The sequence below is a fragment of the Sebastes fasciatus genome, chromosome 13 (assembly GCF_043250625.1).
Source record: "Sebastes fasciatus isolate fSebFas1 chromosome 13, fSebFas1.pri, whole genome shotgun sequence".
NCBI classification, from domain to species: domain Eukaryota; kingdom Metazoa; phylum Chordata; class Actinopteri; order Perciformes; family Sebastidae; genus Sebastes; species Sebastes fasciatus.
Window position 1 is genome coordinate 6,400,895 of NC_133807.1, and position 19,703 is coordinate 6,420,597.

The 19,703-nt window shown below is 39.6% G+C and overlaps 1 protein-coding gene across 1 annotated transcript; it reads left to right on the forward strand.

The window, feature by feature from the left end:
- The first annotated feature begins 66 nt into the window (after positions 1-66).
- hoxb2a (homeobox B2a) lies at positions 67-8,373 on the forward strand. The gene is made up of 2 exons (XM_074655178.1): positions 67-5,345; positions 6,843-8,373. The coding sequence occupies exons 1-2, from the start codon at positions 4,862-4,864 to the stop codon at positions 7,679-7,681; spliced, it is 1,323 nt and encodes a 440-aa protein (XP_074511279.1). The 5' UTR covers positions 67-4,861; the 3' UTR covers positions 7,682-8,373.
- Positions 8,374-19,703: the final 11,330 nt, after the last annotated feature.

Below are 19,703 nucleotides of genomic sequence, written 5' to 3' on the forward strand. Positions count from 1 at the left end.
CCTGAAAGGGCAATAACACTTTGTCAGGCAGTGTTACTGTCAGGTGTAAACCAGGTGTAATGGTTGCCATGGCAACATACAAACAACCCTCTGCATGTGTGGCTCCTGTTGGCAAAATGAAGCCAAAACCATGACTACTTTTGTCAAATGTATCATTTTAAAGCTTTTAACATCCAACCAGCTGTTTAAATATTGCACAAATAATCATGCCAGGGATGTTATGTGATGTGTACAGCCAGAATTGGTCTGCGCCCCCATTGTGTGGGGATCATGATGTGACGGTTGAGGATCTGGTATGTAGGTGTGACTTCTTTCCAACAGCATGTCTCTGGTTCAGGGATGACCTGACACTGATGCCAGTATTGAATATTGGGTCAATGCCTCAGGCTAAAGCATGGCATCACTGTCAGAAAACTCTCCCAATAATTACATCTGAAGCCTAAAGCGACATGTAACATGTCAGAAGTAAAAAAAAAAAATCAAACATTTAGGGAAAATGGTCTCCAACTAGACAGAAAGAAGGAGGCTATACTTGGCAAAGTCGCTGCTGGACAAATGTTCCAATTGCAGCTATTGTGCTACTGTTTTGCTACCAGCAACAACGATCCACCAAAAGCCAATGTCTGTCAGATACTGGGCTGCATCCCAGTGAAGGTCTAAGGTCAGATCCAAGAACTATTCCTGAACTAAAACCTGATACCTGTTGCTGCTTGGGTCCTCTCTCTGAGACAGAAACATTGACTTCAGCTCTGTTGTTTCTGTCTGATAACTCCAAACGATTGGTCAACGTCTGTGTTTTGTCACAGTAAAAGCCCAGAAGTTGATATTTTATTGTCCAGCATGGCACCGTATTGCATTTGACAGATTGTATTTAACTCTCACTGATGCTGGAGAAAACATTTCAAACTCGACAAAAATAAGATTTTTAAAATAAAAAATTCTGAATACAGGTCATTATTTAATTTTGATAAAAATAGATTTGTTTTTGCGTTTGAGTTACTAGTTATTTGGTGGCAGCAAAGGTGACTTGAGTTCAACCCCACACACATGCAAACCCATGCTGCTGAAGTGTCCTTGAGCAAGACACTGAAACCCCATCTGACCTCTAAACACTGATGTTTCCAGCACACAAGAACAATCTGTTCCTCTGCATGAACACTGCTCACTTTATTCCACGAATCCCAATTAACTCAGTCATGTTCTTTAGCCACTTCTGTGGATGACTTCAAATGGTTAATAGGACCATGCAGTGTGGTTGAAAGCTCTGGAGGAGCCTGCATGAATTAAGATGTGTCTCTTTTTTTTCATCAGACAGTCCAGCAGATGGTTGGAGTTATAAATACATATTGGCCATTACTTTGACACACTTCTTGTATGGCTTAGTCATACCATGCATTTAGACTTTTTTACTATTCAATTAATGAATTACTGACTTCTTTTAATAATTGACTGATTGTTAACTGCCTGGAATTACTTTATTTTTTGAGAAAGTTAAATTTCATTCTTGGGGGGACAGAATATTTATACTACTACCTTTTTTTTCAACAGATAGGAGCCCCAAGATAAGTCACCTGTGACCCACATTGTGACTACTGAACCAAATAGGAACCAAAAGCAGAGAGCTTTAAAACAGAGATCAGATCTTACAGCTTTGACGTTTTCACAACTTTCTTTTTCTCTTGTTATTTCTCCTTTTCCACACACATTCTGATCCTATGTGTCCTGTGATGTTTATGACTAAAAAAAGCCCTGAGGCCTTTGCCTTGGCCCGGTCACATGGTCTCTAACCCCTTCCCCTCTCTCTCCCTCTCTCTCTCTCTCTCTCTCTCTCTAGCACGCGCTTGTGCTGAGAGGCCTGAGAGCAGCATAAAACTTGGGACATAAATCAGACTCCCATAAATAATGGCCGTACTTCCCTTTACATCTCCGTTGGACTAACAGACAATAAAAACACCAATAAGCAGAGATTGGATCTAATTTATTGCCTCATAAAAACAGACGGAGAGCTCGGCTGCAGCCACCGCTGAACACAGCACAGCTATTACTACAGAACACGCTCACAGACAGGTACACGCACTGATCTGGAGTCAGAAATTACAATTACAACTTCATTAGATTACGGTTTTTAGTAAAGTAGGCAGGAAAAGTTATCTGACAGATGTGAAAAGATGCCTTGTTTTGTCATGCAGTAGCTAATAATAGTAATAAAGGTAACAGTAATACTAATAATAATACAAATAGCCTATAGAAAAATCCTGGTAATATTTTAGCTGTTTACTCTGTAGAATAAACAGAAATAAATCATTAACTTCTGAGGCTTCTTTTGAATTTCTATTATTTTTTTCTTTCTATTTCGTTTTTTTTTTTTAACAGTTGACAGGTTTTGGACCAATCAAAATCCTAAAGCTCAATAATTAGTAGGCTAATTATAATTTAAATTAGATCCAATTGAATCTTAGTAACTGGAAAACATAATAATAATGCTAATACTAATACTAATACTACTACTAATAATAATAATAATAATACAAATAGTAATAATGATAATAATAATGATAATAATAATAATTGGTTTACCCTCAGTAACCCCAAAAACAAAAGAGGTGACTGCAATATAAAATAAAACAAATAAATAAATAAAACAAAATAAAATCAGTCACAAATTGCCATCTTCAGTCGACCAATCCACGCTTCCCATGTGATGACTAGCATTACAAAAAAACTGTTTCTGTTCTCCAACAAAACTTTCAAAAAACTCGTCGGAATTTAACACAAAAAAAACAGCAATATTTCTCAAAAATCGTGAAAGTGAAAACGAGAAGAGTAAAATAAACCAAACGGCTGTGCAGTGCGTTGTGATGTGTGAGCTCAGTCAGCAGCTTGTGTCTGCTGGGTGTTTGCTGTGCCTTCATACAGCCTCGGCCTACTCACTGCTTGCTCAATGGCCCTCACTCCCACACACATTTCTGCCTCTTTTTCAGAGTCAAGGGGCGAAGCCAAATGGCATGGGAAAGAAAGAGCTAAAACAGCTTAAATCCATTTGTCCCTATAGTATCTGAATAGTTTAATTATTTTGTTTTCTCCTCAACAGATAAAATACTTTTTCTGCGTGACGTTTATATATATAGGCTATTGGAGCGCATTTGGCTGCGCGTAAAAGCAGAGTTAAAAAATAATAATAAACCACGGCGAATAATGGATGTGAAGGGAGAGAGATAGAGAGAGTGAGGACTGGAGGTTCTCTTGTTATTTAGGCAGAGAGAGGCGCTGCTGTCAGCCTCTTTGCAGGGAGTGAAAGATTGATCACCGCACTTTTTACTCCCCACTCGGGCCCTCCCCAAAATATCCCCTGCTAAACTCCCGAGTTCCTGATCTTTATGTCTTAAAAAAAAATCTACATGCGCGTCCTGTTGAGTGTGGCCACTCAGCACACTCTCACTTACTATTAGCGCTCATATTAATGCTGCTGTGTTATTATTTTGTTACTATTAGGGAGGAAACAGGAGGCCTGAGCTCTCCCCTCCTTTTTAAAGTTGCACGTAGCGACCTCGCTGTGAACTCTCTCTCTCTCTCTCTCTCTCTCTCTCTCTCTCTCTCTCTGCGTAAACACACCGAACATTTTTAACACACATACATCACTAGAGAGAGAGAGAGAGAAGGTGAGAGAGAACCATGGGCACATTTTGGAGAATGTGTGCAGAGGCTATTTTAGTGAGATTATATTTAGACATTTAGGTTTCTACCTCTCTGGCAAACACAACAACTATTACAAAAAACATAATCCCAAACACACATACATCACTGGAGAGAGAGAACCATGAACACATTTGGAGAGTGTGTGCATGAGGCTATTTTAGTGAGATTATATTTAGACAAAATTTAGGTTTCTATCTCTCTCGATATTAAACACTATTAAAAACACATAATCCCATTACATGATATGAAAAACACAAAATGGTACACTTACAACAGGCTCCCTCTCTTTCTGCCTCTCTTTTCCAGTTAAAAATCTAAATGTCTATTTCTCTCTGCTCTGTTAGAAGCCAAATCTGCTTCATCTCTGAGTAGGAATCTCCATCATCCTCTCCTCCCGAGCTGCTGCTGCCATCTAAAAACCCTCTCCAAGTTTGTCTAAATTGGGGATTTTTCAGCCTCTGTCACACTTTATAAGATTAATGAGCTGAGTGCTGTAAACAGTATTCTGAAGGAGCCATATTGTAAACGGGTGCTGGCCAGCTCCGTTCAACATAACCGTCATTACATCACCCAGAGGACCGCAAAAATGTCCGAGGGATGCTCTATTGTTTGTGCGTAACACCGGGTTGAGATGCGCCCACACGGCGCACATGGCGACTGGCAGCCTTGTCTCTTTTTTTTTTTTTCTCACCAGACTTTTTACCCCCCGTTAACACTAAACAATAGCAGCTATCCTGTCATATAGCCACAGCATTTGGTGGAAAAATAATAATGCTGCTTCCCACAGCCATCGCTGCCTGCCAGGCCCGGACACCGGATTGGCTGATTTGGGTCACATGACCAGGAATTGGCTGCAATTTCGCCCCATAGTTCTTCAGTTTAGCCTACCCAGGTCCCCATACGCTAGTAATATCACCAATATACACTATTTATTATATAGCCACCGCATTTACTACGCCATTGCGGGTCGGGAGACTACACATGCTTTGTGCGTTTTTTTCATTTTTTTTTTTAAAAAGAAGCCATATTGTGTTGCGTGCGTGTGCGAGCGTGCGTGTGCCTATGTGTTTTTTTTTTTTTTTTTTGTATTATTTTTGGGGAAGGGATTGTTCCGGGGGTCTCGCAGCACGTTTTAAGGTTGAAGCCGGTTTTTTTGAGGGGAGCTATGAATTTTGAATTTGAGAGGGAGATCGGTTTTATCAACAGCCAGCCGTCTCTAGCAGAGTGCCTGACGTCCTTCCCCGCCGTCCTGGAGTCATTTCAAACTTCATCAATCAAGGAGTCGACAGTAATTCCGCCTCCCTTCGAGCACACCATCCCCAGCCTCAGCCCCTGCACAGCCAGCCAGCCGAGACCGGCTGCTAGGAGCCAGCAGAACCGGAGAACCTCCGTCACCAATGGCCTCCAGACGCACCACCGAGGCGCCCAGCAGCCCTGCCCGGCCGGCCAGACACCTGGACCGGCCACGGCCACCCCGGCCGGTCCGCTGGCCCACGAGTTCCCCTGGATGAAAGAGAAGAAGTCATCAAAGAAATGCTCAAAGCCTGGGAGCAGCTCCAACGGTGGCGGATCCATCATCCCTCCTGCCTCGTCCTCACCGTCGCCGACTGCCTCCGGGTACGCTTCGGCGGGCATCGAGTCACCCACAGGTCGGTATATGCTGGGATATGTGTGTGTGTTTGTGGTGGGAGTGTGAGGGCTGTGCAGCTTGTGCTTTAATTCTCTGTCTGCATCTCCATTTCACTTCAGAAATAACATCCATTACGCACAGCGTGGATTTTGGTTAGATGACATTGTCGTTTTCTTCCTCAGTGTGTGTGTGTATGTGTGTGTGTATTGTGCAGTGATGCTGTGTCAACAGGGGTAGCCATATCTAGACCACTGCATTATGCTGCAGTGCTGTGCACTCTCTCCTCATGCATGTAAATATGCACCCACAAACATCTCACACACATCATCATCTCTCATTTTCATTTTTTCGATGTGTAGAATTCAGCTTTATAGGCTGATTGCAAATCCTTCCACACCATCACAGCATCCTGTGTTAGTTCTGTACCATCTATAGCACCAAATTTCCCAAATGCATTCTGTCCATATAGAGTTATTTATCGTGCGTAAATACGCACAGAGGGGGATTAGTTTCTCTTTATCCATCATGCAGATGATTGCTGCTGTAGACTGTATCATTGTGTTTATTGGGTGCTGTGATTTCAGCAGCAGCAGCTTCGCCCTGCCATTATATATTCATAACACAACTGAGATGGTAGCCATATTGGATGGCGGTAGGAAATATAATGGCGAGGCAAAGCGAATGGACCAAATACGTCTGGGTGGGTGTTGGGGGGGAGGGGTATAAACTATACATCCACACAGGATATACACACTGCACACAATCTGATGTTCTTGGGTTTAGGTCATTTCTGTATTTTACACTGACCTCCATTTGTATTTTTTTTTTCACACTTCTCCAAACACACCCCCCTTTTCATTTTAATGGAATTTCTTGTTTTCTCCTGTTCCTTTCTCGCCCAATTTCCTGCTTTTTTTCCTGATCTCGTTCATGAAGCCAGTCGTGTTTTTAGTTATGTTTCTGACAGATACAGCCACATCGACATTCCCACATCTCCCTGCACATTTCCTCCCAATCCCGTGATTTATTTATCCCCCTCATTTCTCTGCAGCCTCTCACAGCACGCTCGCTGGCTTTATAGAAGAGAGAAAAGCCCTCTCTGACATTATGATCATCTGTCTTTATCTGCCTTTTCTTTTGCTTTATTATTATTATTTTTTTTACCAGCAACAAATTGGTGCGCTCTTACAGTTATGGCTATATGGCTGCTACTGTAATTGGAAGGAAGTATTTTTTTATGAGGCTTTTTTTTGTGTGTGTTTTATTACTGTTTTATTACAGCCAGAAGAGCCGAGGGGATTTTTTGCTCGATGCTGAAGCAGCTTATTTCTTGGCTGGGAAATCTCAGCACGCAATAAAATTGTAGAGGTTTTTACAGGGCTTCTCATGAAATAGGCTAGATTACAATTTGAAGTTTAAACGAAATATAAAATTAAAATGAAAAAAAAAAGAAGATCTCACACAATAAATCCTCCACATAATTTCCCTCTCTCCCTCTTTATTTGTGTCCCTGCAGACCCGAGCCAGGCGGGTCTGGATTGTGGAGGAGCCGGGTCCCGCCGGCTTCGCACCGCCTACACCAACACGCAGCTGCTGGAGCTGGAGAAGGAGTTCCACTTCAACAAGTACCTCTGCCGGCCCAGGAGGGTGGAGATCGCCGCCCTCCTGGATCTGACCGAGCGGCAGGTGAAAGTCTGGTTCCAGAACCGACGGATGAAACACAAGCGCCAGACTACGCACGGTGGTGGCGGAGGACTAGGAGGCCATGAATCCAGCGACCCGGGAGGGTTTGAGCCGCTCGAAGGCGCCGATGCCTCGTCGCCGTACTCGAGCCAGCCGCTGGAAGCATCTGGCACCGGGGAGGCGACGTCGGACGCAGAGCCCGGGAGCTGTAATCCATCTTCGGCCTCCGCCTACGCTACTGACAGCGGGGACAATGCACAACCCACGCCGGAGAAGGGAGGCCGATTGAGCCGTGCCGAACGCCCACCGTTGCCAGCGGTATCTGGCTCCTCTGACGCGGCTGCTGCGGCGCACCACTCTCCACCGGCTTTCACCGCGACGGACTCCGCTGAGAACCTGGCCCTGATGCAGCTCAGCGAGGCCGTGAACGCACCACCAGCAGCAGCAGCGTCCGATCCGTCGTTGGACTCCTCCATCACCTCGGCTCTTCCTCCTCCTGCCGCCTCCTCATCGTCTACCGCGCTCCCGGACCTGACCTTCTTCTCCGGAGACGCGTGTCTCTCACCCAGCCTGCAGAGCTCCCTGGATAGTCCGGTGGATTTCTCCGAGGAGGACTTCGACTTGTTCACAAGCACACTGTGCACCATAGACCTGCAGCACCTCAACTTCTGAGGCCAGTTTAAATAGAAAATAAATAAAAAAGGAGTGGACTGCGAGGCCTATACATGTGGATGAACAATCTGAGGAGGAGACGCACGGAGAGGACTCTTCTGTTGTTGTTTAAAAAGCGTAAAAAGCTTCTCGGCAACATTCCTGAAACATTTCTGAATGAAAAATCATGTTCGTTTTTAAATATATTTTTTTCGTCTTCTTGCTGGTTTTATTTTGAGGCTATAATATACCTAGTTTAAGACAGATCATTTTTATTATTTTATTTTTATTTTAAACATCGAAGGGAATTTTTTCCACGATCGAAACGTTGTGGATTTTTTTTTCTCCACATGTTCAGGTATTTATTGCCTTTCTTGTTTTGTTTTTTTGTTGTTTTTAAAATGAATTTAACCTTCATCAGTGTGTGTGGATAGCGCATTCTGGTGCAGCTTCATAATAACTTCTCAGGAACTGTTCGCGGAGTCTCGAGGCGCAGATATAGCTGCTGGACTGAAGGATGAATTCATTCTCTCTCTCTGAACGAGACCAGACGAGAGGGAAGAAGCCCTGCTGACGACCCGAGTTTTAGACCCTAGTTTATTTATTGAGATTCTTTAATAGTGAAAATCCAAATTATTTATTGTACATATATTTTCATAGTGGAATAATAATAATAATAATAAAAAAAACACAAACATTTACGATGTGGCCCATGTTGTTTTGTTTTAGGCTATATGCATTCAAGGAGTGCTTATATAATAATTATGTGAAGACATAATGTGTGCAGTAAAAATTGTTTTGTAACACTAATAATACGGTGCAATTTTATAATACCATGAATATGAAACATATGCATATTATAGACCTATTATATAGATTTTTTATATTTAATTATTTGGCTGCTGTTACTTGTATTAAAGGACACTATTATAATACATTTAATAGAAATTGAATTTCACCATAAACCTATAATTTTTCTTCAAATTATTAAGGTTTAGTCATTATAATGAAATATTTGTCATTTTATGATATTTTAATCTTCTGATATATATTTTAAGTTTGGCTCATAATTTGGATTGAATGCATATTTCAAGTGTCTAGTTTTCCCACACTATAGCCTACAGCATATAGCCTGATATAGCCTGGTATGGCCCAGTATGGTTCAACTCATGTGTTTACACAGAGATAAGCATGAAGAAGGAGATACTTTCCAGAGCAGATAAAAAAAGAGGAGAAAGAGTCTGAGGCCAGAGGGTCATTGTTTTCCTCCATCATGTTAGCTTAGCATGGCTAGCCCTCAGGAGAGCTAATGGTTAGCCTAGCACGGCCCTCCACCACCAGCAGCAGCTTTCGCCATGTGGGGAGAGCAGAGGAACTGTAATGTGTAGCCTTTTACTGGCAGAGAGTGAGACTATAATATAGAATATACACACTGTAGCACAACTACAACTACTACTGGATGTAGTTTATGGCCATGGAAGCTATAACTGTAGCTTTGGCATTGCAAAGTCTCTCCCACTGTTCAGCTGGTAGTGAATGTGGAGCAAACCCTGGCTAACTCCCTCCATTAGTGTGTGCGTGAGTGTGTGTGTGTGTGTGTGTGTGTGTGTGTGAGTGTGTGTGTGTGTGTGATGCTAACTAGCTGCTCCTCCTCCCACAGAGTCAAAATGGCGCTGAAGACAAAGCAGGATGTGAACAATGAGCAGTGGCAGCCATTACAGGATGACTGGCTCAGTGTGACAGGCATGGTGTGTGTGTGTGTGTGTGTGTGTGTAATTTGGAGAGTCAAAAAGAAAGAAGAAAGAAATGTGCCTTGTTTATTTAAGGCCATGTGATTCAAGACAGGTTTATGGCTGCTTGTTTATTTATTGTAATAAAAATTTTTTATTAAATTAAAAATTAAAAAATTAAAATGATAATAAAAATATATATATTTTTTAGGATGTAAACATTTTTAGGCTATATCAAATTGTCAAAAACTGATATTTGCTATCTGCGAACCTTCTGAACCAGAAACACTGAGTGGGTTGATTTTGGTAACACAACCAGTTAACAACACAGGAAGCTGCATGAATATTTCAGTTATTATATTGCAGTTTCATTGTTAATATAATTATTGGCCTATAACCTAATGCATGTCTATTGTGAAACAAATCTGAGAAAAAACTCTTTTCTGAGCATTTAGAAACACAACAGTAACCCATACATAGTCCAGCCAAGCTCCACTGCCCAACTGCCACGCCATCATCATGAAAGAAATATATCTATATTCTAATATATAAAAAAAATCTCCTTTGTTTCTCTTTATCACACATTTGTGGTGCATAAAAATGGAAAGCAATAAAACGTTGTGTTCAAGCTAAATGTGGAATTTATAAGCTGAAAACACACCATTTTAAGAGTACTCCCATTGGTGCTCTCAGATTTTCTTTTCAACCACAAACACAGGGGATTCCTCACTTCTTTAAATGTTACAAAACTTAGTATTCCTACGGGATCCTTACACTGTGGCAAAGCATGTAATAGAATCATTCAGAGACTCACTGATATTCACTGTATCTCTGACTGATGATTAATGTTTGATCAGTGTAGTAACAGCAGCTTAACTGTCCAAAAAGGCAATATCACTCCCGTTGTGTGGTAATAATAAAACATACAAAACTGCACCGAGACAAACTCATCTGAGGTCCCTGTGAGCACAAGTTTTAAACTGTGTAGCTGTAGTTCCCATGGGAACCAACAGGCACAATACAGGACAACAACCTGGTTTCCTCCCTACAAGAAACACCACTCAGCTGATGTGATTTCAAATGCTGAAATAATGCTGTAAATATCAAGAATATGCAACAGAGACATATACGTAGTGATAATAATTACAATAATAATCAATTGTAAAGTGTTTACATAAAATGAAAATGTATCAATAAATTACAAATAGAGCAAATACAGTAAAATACATAATAAAAAAACATGTATTCAAAATATAATGAAACCAAAATCTTTCGCAATAAAAATAATATTTAAAGAAAATATTTATTTTTTAAAAAAAGCAGAAAAGCAAGTCCGTCTTAATCTTAATAAAGGATAACTCTATGAAGCCATGATCACCTTTAATCTAGTCCTTTGGATCACGAAAAGGCCAGAGTCCGAAAAGTATTCGGCGTCTATAGTCCTTGGTATGCTTTAAAAATCTTAAGCTGTAACTAAAACTGCATGTTTTCCCTCATCCTGGGTCAGTCTGGCATTATACTTTGTACTAACTGCAGTCTATAGGCAGTTCTGGTTGGCTCAGGCAGCCACGCAGTGAGACAAGATGTGACAAATGCACTAATAACAGTTTGCATATTGCAAAAAGTGAGATTTTCTTTTATATTATAAAGCAGGTTTAAATGATATATAAATACTCTTAAACTATCAAAACAGATAATAAACACAGCCCGTATTCAGTAATTGCACGTTTGAAACAAGCCGTTAGGATTTCTGTCCATTTGTGATGTCACAAATATAAAATATATAGACCATTACACGTTTTAAACATAAACATTCTATATGTGTCCCAGTTTATTTCCTGTTGCAGTGTACAGTATGTAAATAACATCAGCTGACAGGAAGAAAACATGGACCCAAACTGTTGCTTAGCAATGCAATTCCGTTGCAATTCCGTTGAAATGCACTAAAACGGAGCGTTTCAGACAGAGGGTAAATATAGGTATATTCAGGCCGACAGTATGATGAAAATACGTTGTTTTTTTTAACATTACAGCCTGTAAACATGTTCTAGTAGAAAACACAAAACACAAGTTTGAACCTGAAAATGAGCACGATATGGGTCCTTTAAAGGGACAGTGTGTAGGATTTGGTGGCATCTAGTGGTGTGGTTGCAGATCGCAACCAACGGAATACCCCTCTTCTCACTCCTCCCTATCCAAGACTGCGGTAACGTGAGCTGCCGAGTGCAAAACCGTGGTAACGCCGTTCGCTCGCTCAGAGGCCATCCTTACCATATTAACACACAGTTTCACAAGTGTGTCTGAGAACTTCAGGTAAGGTAAAAACGAGAAACTCCGGAGCCGGAGTTTGGTTTGTCCGGGTTACTGTAGAAACATGGTGGAACAGCATGGTGGACTCTGTGAAGAGGACCTGCTCCCTGTGTAGATATGAAGGACTCATTCTAAGCTAACAAAAACACAACGATTCTTAGTTTCAGGTGATTATACACTAATGAAAACATAGTTTTGAAAAAGATATTCCATTTCTGCAAACAGATCTCTTGAAATGTTACACAATGTTCCTTTAATCTTTGATGGTTTAGTTAATAGGATCTTAAAACTGTAGTCATATTTTCTGGGTCCGTTCGGGGGTCATGTCACAGAATATTAAAAGAATCAAAAGAAAATATATGCAGAGAAATTTGGTCAGTATTGTGACCGCATTTAATGTGAATCAGTGGAACAGACAGAAAATAGTAGTGGCCCCTGCACAGGACGTTGGGGAACTCCACTGAACGAAGGCTCCTTTGATGAACTTGAATCCCAATCAGGTATAGTGACTCTGACTATGCTACTATTCTAATACTGACCTTGCCCCCACTGTTGAAACGACCAACACATGAATCTAAAACTTGACACTTCAGTATCAGCTGGTTATTTCAAAGAAGATCCAGAGTATGGCTCTTCATACGTGCGGTTCCAAAAGTGTTTGAGACACAGCATGAAGACTGTTTCTTAGTATTTATGTTATGTAAGGGATATCGTAGAGTGAGCCGGTCATTGTTGTGAAAAAATCCCTGACAGGGCAATGCTGGTCTCTCATCGCCCTGAAGGGGATTCCCTCACAACAATGACTGGCTCGCTGTACATTATCCCACTTATTACACGGCTAGTAACTTAAGAAAATCAATATTTTGACACAAAAACGGTCCGCCAGTGTCTGACATCAGAACTGCGCCCATAGCAACGGTCTGTTCCACATAGCAACGGTCTGTTATTTCTTTATAACAGACCGTTGCTATGGGAAGCTAAGATATCATCTACTGGCTCCAGCCACATATTTACTTTACAGACATCAGAGAGGCATCAATCTACCCATCTAACTCTCAATAATAAAGCAAATTTGTGTATTTCCCAAAATGTTGATCTATTCCTTCAAAAAAAGATGTTAACATCTGTTGGACTTTCACTGTTAAACTCAACAGAATCACATATACTGTATTTGTCGCACCCCTTGGTGTCACTTTATTTTCAGCATCACAACCACTATAGTTAGTTTTAGGAAATAACTACATGGTTGGACTTAAAACTACAACGACTGTACGGTGAGAATGACACTGAGTGTTGTGAACACGGGACACGAACAAACAGCTGATTGTAATGTGACACACGGAACACGAACAGCGGTCTCTTGGATGAAAGCTCTTTTGCTCTTTAAACTACATCACCACACTCCCGGTGCACATTCTTGGAGCATTTACTGTTGCTGCGCATTGGTTTACATTATAGGCTAGTCAATGGAATGCTTTCAGTCGGGTGTAAATGACTGTACAATTTGGCCACATTCTTAGGAAACAGATCACACACATCATCTAACTCTGCTTTCCCTTCAGCGATGCTAAAATGAAGCGTAAAATCAAGTGGAAGTCTTCCAAAGTTGCAGAGTTTTCAGTATAAAATTAGTTGTGTTTCTCTAACCAGTGCTTTTTAAAAAAAATGTTTTTAGCAGATCAGTTTGATCTATTTGATTCGTGTACATAGACACAAATTTCCCTTTTTGTTGTGACGGTGAGCACGACTTTCAACAACATATTTTTTGTGCATTTTCCTACAAATGTCCAGCAACACGTGACACACGTGTCAATTTCCGCTACAGTCTTGTCAAAATAAAACTACTTAGTTAGGTTTAGGAATAGATCGACTTGGTTAGGCTTAGGCAACAAAACTGCTTAGTTAGGTTTAGGAAAAGATCAAGGTTTGGGTTAAAATAACACCAAAAGTGGCGTAACTTTAAGTACGGAAGTAAGTGAACAAAAAGTACTTAGTTGGATTTAAAATAACTCCCGAAGTGCTGTAATTTCACTCAACTTTGACTTGTGGTTTAACACGGGACACGAACACCAGTCTCCTGGGTGAAAGTCCTGTGTTTTTTGACCCACTCAACCACCTTCACCTCCTTCCTACTCAGACTCTTTATACTTCCTGGTTCAAAATTATGTGGATTACATACAAATTGATTTTGTGATGACCATCGCAGAGAAAATGTGAAATTAGTGTATATGTACACAAGTCAATAAAATAAAATGTTGTGACTATTTCAGAAAACTGCTGTGCGACGGGGATGGATGCTAATATGAAGCATCAGCAACGGATCAAGTGGGCGTCTTCCAAAGTTACAGACATTTCAGTACAACATTTGTTGTGTTTTCCCAATTTTTCTTTGCAGAACCACAGCAAAGGTTTGGTAGCCCCATTGCTGCCAGGAAGAAATAACAGCAATAAACCTTTGGACATCTCCTAGGATGCAGATACCCACTTGATTTGGCAAATTCAGACTGCTGAAGCATTTTATCTGCTCATATTAAGGTTAGAATGTATCTTTTCACCGATCGAAGACTGTTGATATCTCATATTTTACAGTGTAATCTGGTTAGGAAGGGATCACCACCAGTATGGAGCAGATGCAGTAACTATTTGATTATACATGGTAGGTGATTATTGTATTAAGAAAGAATTGAAGGAACTAAGCTATCCTTTAAAACAATGAAAACTTGCAAATATAGATCCAAGCAAACATATTAAGCTCATACAAAAAGTGTTTCGAACATGGCACAGCAGACTGAAGACTGGGATTTACGGCATATACACTGCAACACACTCTCCTGTAACCATCCATCTAAGTGTATCTTGTAGACAAAGAGATTACAGTAGAGTACATCTCTATGCTGGGAGACATATCTCACCTTCTGAGTGCCTGTATGTGTGTGTGTGTGTGTGAGGGAGAGATTGTGTGCGTGTGTTCCAGTAATCTCTCTCTCTCCTGGCTGTCACCGCCTGTCGGCCCGCTGCCACGCTGTAATACGTGGACTGCTCCTTTATCTCTTGCATCACCGTCACCATCACTGTTATGATTTCTGCCTCTTCTGTGTGTGTGTATGATATTGCATAACTCAGGCGTGATAGATCACCCACTTAGCAGCTCTGGTGAAATATGTGAGCGGTGGATTTTTATCATCCTGGGCGTCAAGAGGAAACTTTACCCTCAGACACACAGACGGTCCTGCTGCACTGCTACTGCACTAACTTAGTTTACACACAGACATGTGTTGCAACGTGCCAAGTCAAAGTGGTGGGATTAAGGAATAATTGTTACTTCATGGAATGTCTGTCCTGCCTCAGTCTAGCAGGTAGCCTACTGTAGGTTCAAAATAGTTTCCAAAAGACAGCAAGCTATGGCACCACTTTATAATAAGAGGCCCTTCATAAGGTTGATTAGGAATAAGCCATAATAAGAACAATTTATGCATTGCCCAATTGTGAAAAACATAGCTCTAAAATCCAGTTACTAACACCTTCTTAACATTTACGACTGCAAATTTGATGACTTATTTGAAAGAAAACCATTTTATTGACTTACTAACATTTATAATTCAATACTTGTTAGAAAGTAAGAAATCTATTATACCTTTATACCTGAATTATTACATATAATAGACAGATTTTTCACAACATGACAACCCAAAAGTTGTCTTTTTGTAATTGCATATAATTGATAATACTATGACTTTATGACACTTTTCGACATACTTTACTTTTTTTATGACATTTTGGCACACTATACATTCTAATAATTTTTTAGAAATATTATACTATGACTTTTTTACATTCTATACTTTTCAAATTTCTTTTCCCCATACTATATTATAACTTATTTCGACATACTATAATATGACTTTTTTATGACTTTTTGGAGATACTATACTTTTTAGATTTTTTTCAACATACTATATTATGACTTATTTTGACATCCTATACCATGACTTTATAATGATTTATTTCGACATATTATGCCATGACATTTTTATGACTTGTTTTAACATACTATAATATCACTTTTTTACATAATATACTTTTATGATATTTTTTTTTCGACATACTATACTATGACTTTTATATGATTTATTTTGACATACTACAGTATACTGTGACTTTTTTCATGACTTTTTTCAACATACTATACTATGACTTATATATGACTTTTTGGATATACTTTACTTTTTCGGACTTTTTTTATTATTATTTTTTTTTCAACATACTTTACTATGACTTCTTTTGAAATACGTTACTATGACTTTATAATGATTTTTTTGACATACTATACTATGACTTTGTTATTACTTTTTTCAACATACTATACTTTTCTTTTTTTTCCAAACACACTATACTGTGACTATTGTATGACTTTTTTGGATAAACTTTACTTTTGGATTTTTTTTTTCGACATACTATACTATGACTTTTTTATGACTTTTTCAACATACTATACTATGACTTTATAGTGATTTTTTTCCGATATACTATACTTAGACTTTTTATGACTTTTTTTGGATATTCTATACTTTTTTGATTTTTTTTTCAACATACTATTTTACTTATTTTGACATGACTATGACTCTATAATGATTTGTTTCTACATATTTTCCTATGACTTTTTTATTACTTTTTTTCCAACATACTTTACTATGATTTTTTTGTGGCTTATTTTGACATACTATCATTTTTTCAATATTTCTTCTACATACTATACTATGACTTTTTTTATTACTTTTTTCTCCAATTTAAAATCCGGTAGGCTAACACGAATGTGCCAAATGATTTGAGTCCTTCCACAGGTGGAAGGCATAACTTGCACTGTTCTGTGATGTTGTTCCCCTTTTTCTGCTTTACATACAAAATAATGGCGAATTTTCAGCATGTTTCATTTCTTTTTTTTAATATTTGGTATTAAGTTAATCCAGAAAGTAACAAAGTTGTGTTACTTTAATATCGTAATATTCGGATTAAGTTACTGATTACATTTTTTAACCGGTAATAAGTCATTGTAGTGTTTAAGTAACCCTCCCAACCTTGAGTCCAATGTGATAAATAGACAAGCTACACCATTGTGGGATTTACATTCTGCTTTAATGGAAGTATTTCTTGTTTCACTTACAGAAGGCTTCAAAGATGAGAACTCTGTTACTATCATAAGGGAACGTTTCCAGCAGGACTAGTCTGAAAGTGTTGGATCAAAAACAGATGTTGATAAAGGAGAGTTATCATCTTATGTTCAGCCAATATGGTAACAGTATGTCCTTGGAGCAGCTACAAGATATCTGACATCAAATTACATTTTTCCAAGGCCCTGACCTTTGACCTCAGCCTGTAATGCTGATGGTTGAGAGTCTGAAGCGTACTGTACAGCATCACATTATCTTATATTATGCTTTATTATCTACAAGTGTAACTTGTTTCAGTTGTTTTGGGACCTGAACAATTTGTTGAGGTGCCTCCACCCAACTCCTGCCCCTTTAATCTGAGCCAAAATGGCCGCCCAGTGTGAGAGGGATCAGGTTTAAAGAGAGGATATAGGAGATCAGGGCAGGGTCATGGCTGAAATAACAGTCAACCAGGGTTCACATTTGTACATGCTGTGTGTGTGTCTGTCACATATACATATGCACAGAGAGGCCATATCATTTCCATACCTCTCTGTTTATTCTATGTGTGTGAATGGTGTGTTTATTAGCATCCACTAAGCTAAGTTGCCATCCGTTCTTTAGGGGAGTCAGCGGCAGATGATCAATGCTTCAGCCTCTGAGGGCCCCATCAATTCACAGCTTAGGTGTGTGAGAGATGGTTGTACGCACACATATAAACACACACACACCCAACTGTATATTGAGTTGTCAGGTAGGAGCCTTGGAGGATACACACCAAACACTAATCACTCTGTATTTGTGTATGTGTGTTGGTGCATCTCCCCCTGCAGTCTCTCTCCCTCTCTCTAATGGGTCAATAAAGAGCCATTCCACAGGATTTACTGGTATTTACCAAGGGACCAACACAGACAATTGTCAGTCAATCCAACTGCACCAATTAACAGCAAGTAAATGGACTGCTGAGTGGTCAACTCATGGATGTATGTAGAGGACAGGATACAGCGTTGGAGGCGGGGCCCTCGTTCATTCCTATAAAAGTTGCTCAGGGGTGCAGGAAGCAAAAAGAAGCTTGACTTTTTTCTTTTGGCGATCTTCCGCATCCTTTGGACCCATAGAGCAGGTGTTTCCTTTAACCCTGCCTCCAGCTCATTCACATGAACCGAGGAAGTGAAATAACTCTGGATTCGGTCACAGGCGTCTCTTTCTCAATGTAGGTCTATGGGAAAAAAAGTATTTATGGGTCCAATGGCATCACGTGACAGACCCAGAATTTGTACTTCCACCGTTTGACCACTACGTAAAATTGGCTTTAAAGCCCAGTGCTCTTCCTGGTGGCTAGGGTTAGCTCAGATCGCTAACCAGCAGCCATGTTTATTTAGGCTTATTATACTGACAACACTAAAACTGTCCAATCAATATGAGTTACATCAGTCATGTGACTTCATGTTTATGTCCCTCAAGAGTTCAGAGGTCGGTGAATTGTCCAGTGTTTGTGCCACATAGTGCTCCAGTTATTGGAAGGATCAAGCCGCACCATGTCAAGTGCTGTAGCTAATAATTAGTTTCATTATTCTTGAATTTAAAAAAAAAATATCCATCATAAATTCATAAAAGCCCTAAGACTTGAAGCTAGCATGTCCTTAGCTGCAGATCTTCATACTCACCACTGGATGTCAGCTCCAAGAAAACTCTACATGTGTTGAAATGAATGGAAAAAACTACAGTCATTACATTTTCCCAATGTAATTTTCCCAAATCTCATATTTAAAAAAAAGTTTTTAACGTATGTTTTAGAAATTATTCTATCATTATAAAGCCTTTAGAAAGGGATCCTTAAGATGAGTTTCAGGAATGTTTTTCTTTGATAAAAGAAGCTGGAAATCATTGCTTCTAGGAATTTGTTGTATAACATAAAGGTGTCATCCTCAACAAGTAAAGTATTTCCATGTGAAATGGTAAGTTATTGAATGAGGTATCTGTTTCCTGAGTGATTTATTTCTTAATCTAAAACCAACAATGTGTTAGTCCATCTCTCAATACTTTCTGACCTCCCCAGCCTGCCGGTGGCTTTCAGACCTAAGCCCATTGGTTTCTACTGAAGATGTAAGTCTTGAAACATGAGTCAAGAAGATATACTTTCATGTTTTGTTCTGTTTTTAAAAAAAAGGCACAGCAATTTCAGCTGGTCCCTCTAGTTTCTTTTCTTTTTTTTATCAAACTTTACTCAAGCAGAAGGAAATAGTGCATTTGTTGGGGACTATTTTTAGCGGTGGATTAATCCACATTTGGTGCTCTCGTGAGTATTAGTGGCATCAGGACAGTGGATGTGGGATTGAGTCAAAATAAACTACAGTGTGTGTGTGTGTTAGGGATGCAAAATCGAACCATTCAATGACCGTGGGCTTGTTGAGCCGGTGCACCACTATTAAATACAGGCCTGCTAATTATTTGATGAGGTGCCAGAGACATAGAAGAGGCAAGTATAAATTTATAATATAAATATAAAATAAAGAAATATCATTCATTACTATCAATCAATCAGTCTATCTATTTATATGTTTTGGAGTTCAAACACATTAGAAATGGTTATGTTTTTCCTCTCCCTAATGTGCAAAACAAACCCGAACCGAAACCCCCAAAAACTAAATACAAAATGAACCATGGTCTTGTTTAACCATTGCACCACTATAGTGTGTGTTCATGGTAATGAAGGAACATATCGCCCAGTGCAACAGTGTGGCTCATTGATGTGTTTTAATAGTTGTTAGATAGCACTGGAGCTCTTTGGCACAGAGGAAGAAGATATATCTGTTCAATAGTTGAAGCTAGGGTCGGTAATCTTAAGAAACTAAC

Excerpts from the sequence above, each read along its gene's own strand:
- hoxb2a (XM_074655178.1), top strand. The coding sequence starts at position 4,862 with ATGAATTTTGAATTTGAGAGGGAGATCGGTTTTATCAACAGCCAGCCG. Across the intron at positions 5,346-6,842 it reads GGGCATCGAGTCACCCACAG|ACCCGAGCCAGGCGGGTCTG; the intron begins GTCGGTATATGC and ends GTGTCCCTGCAG.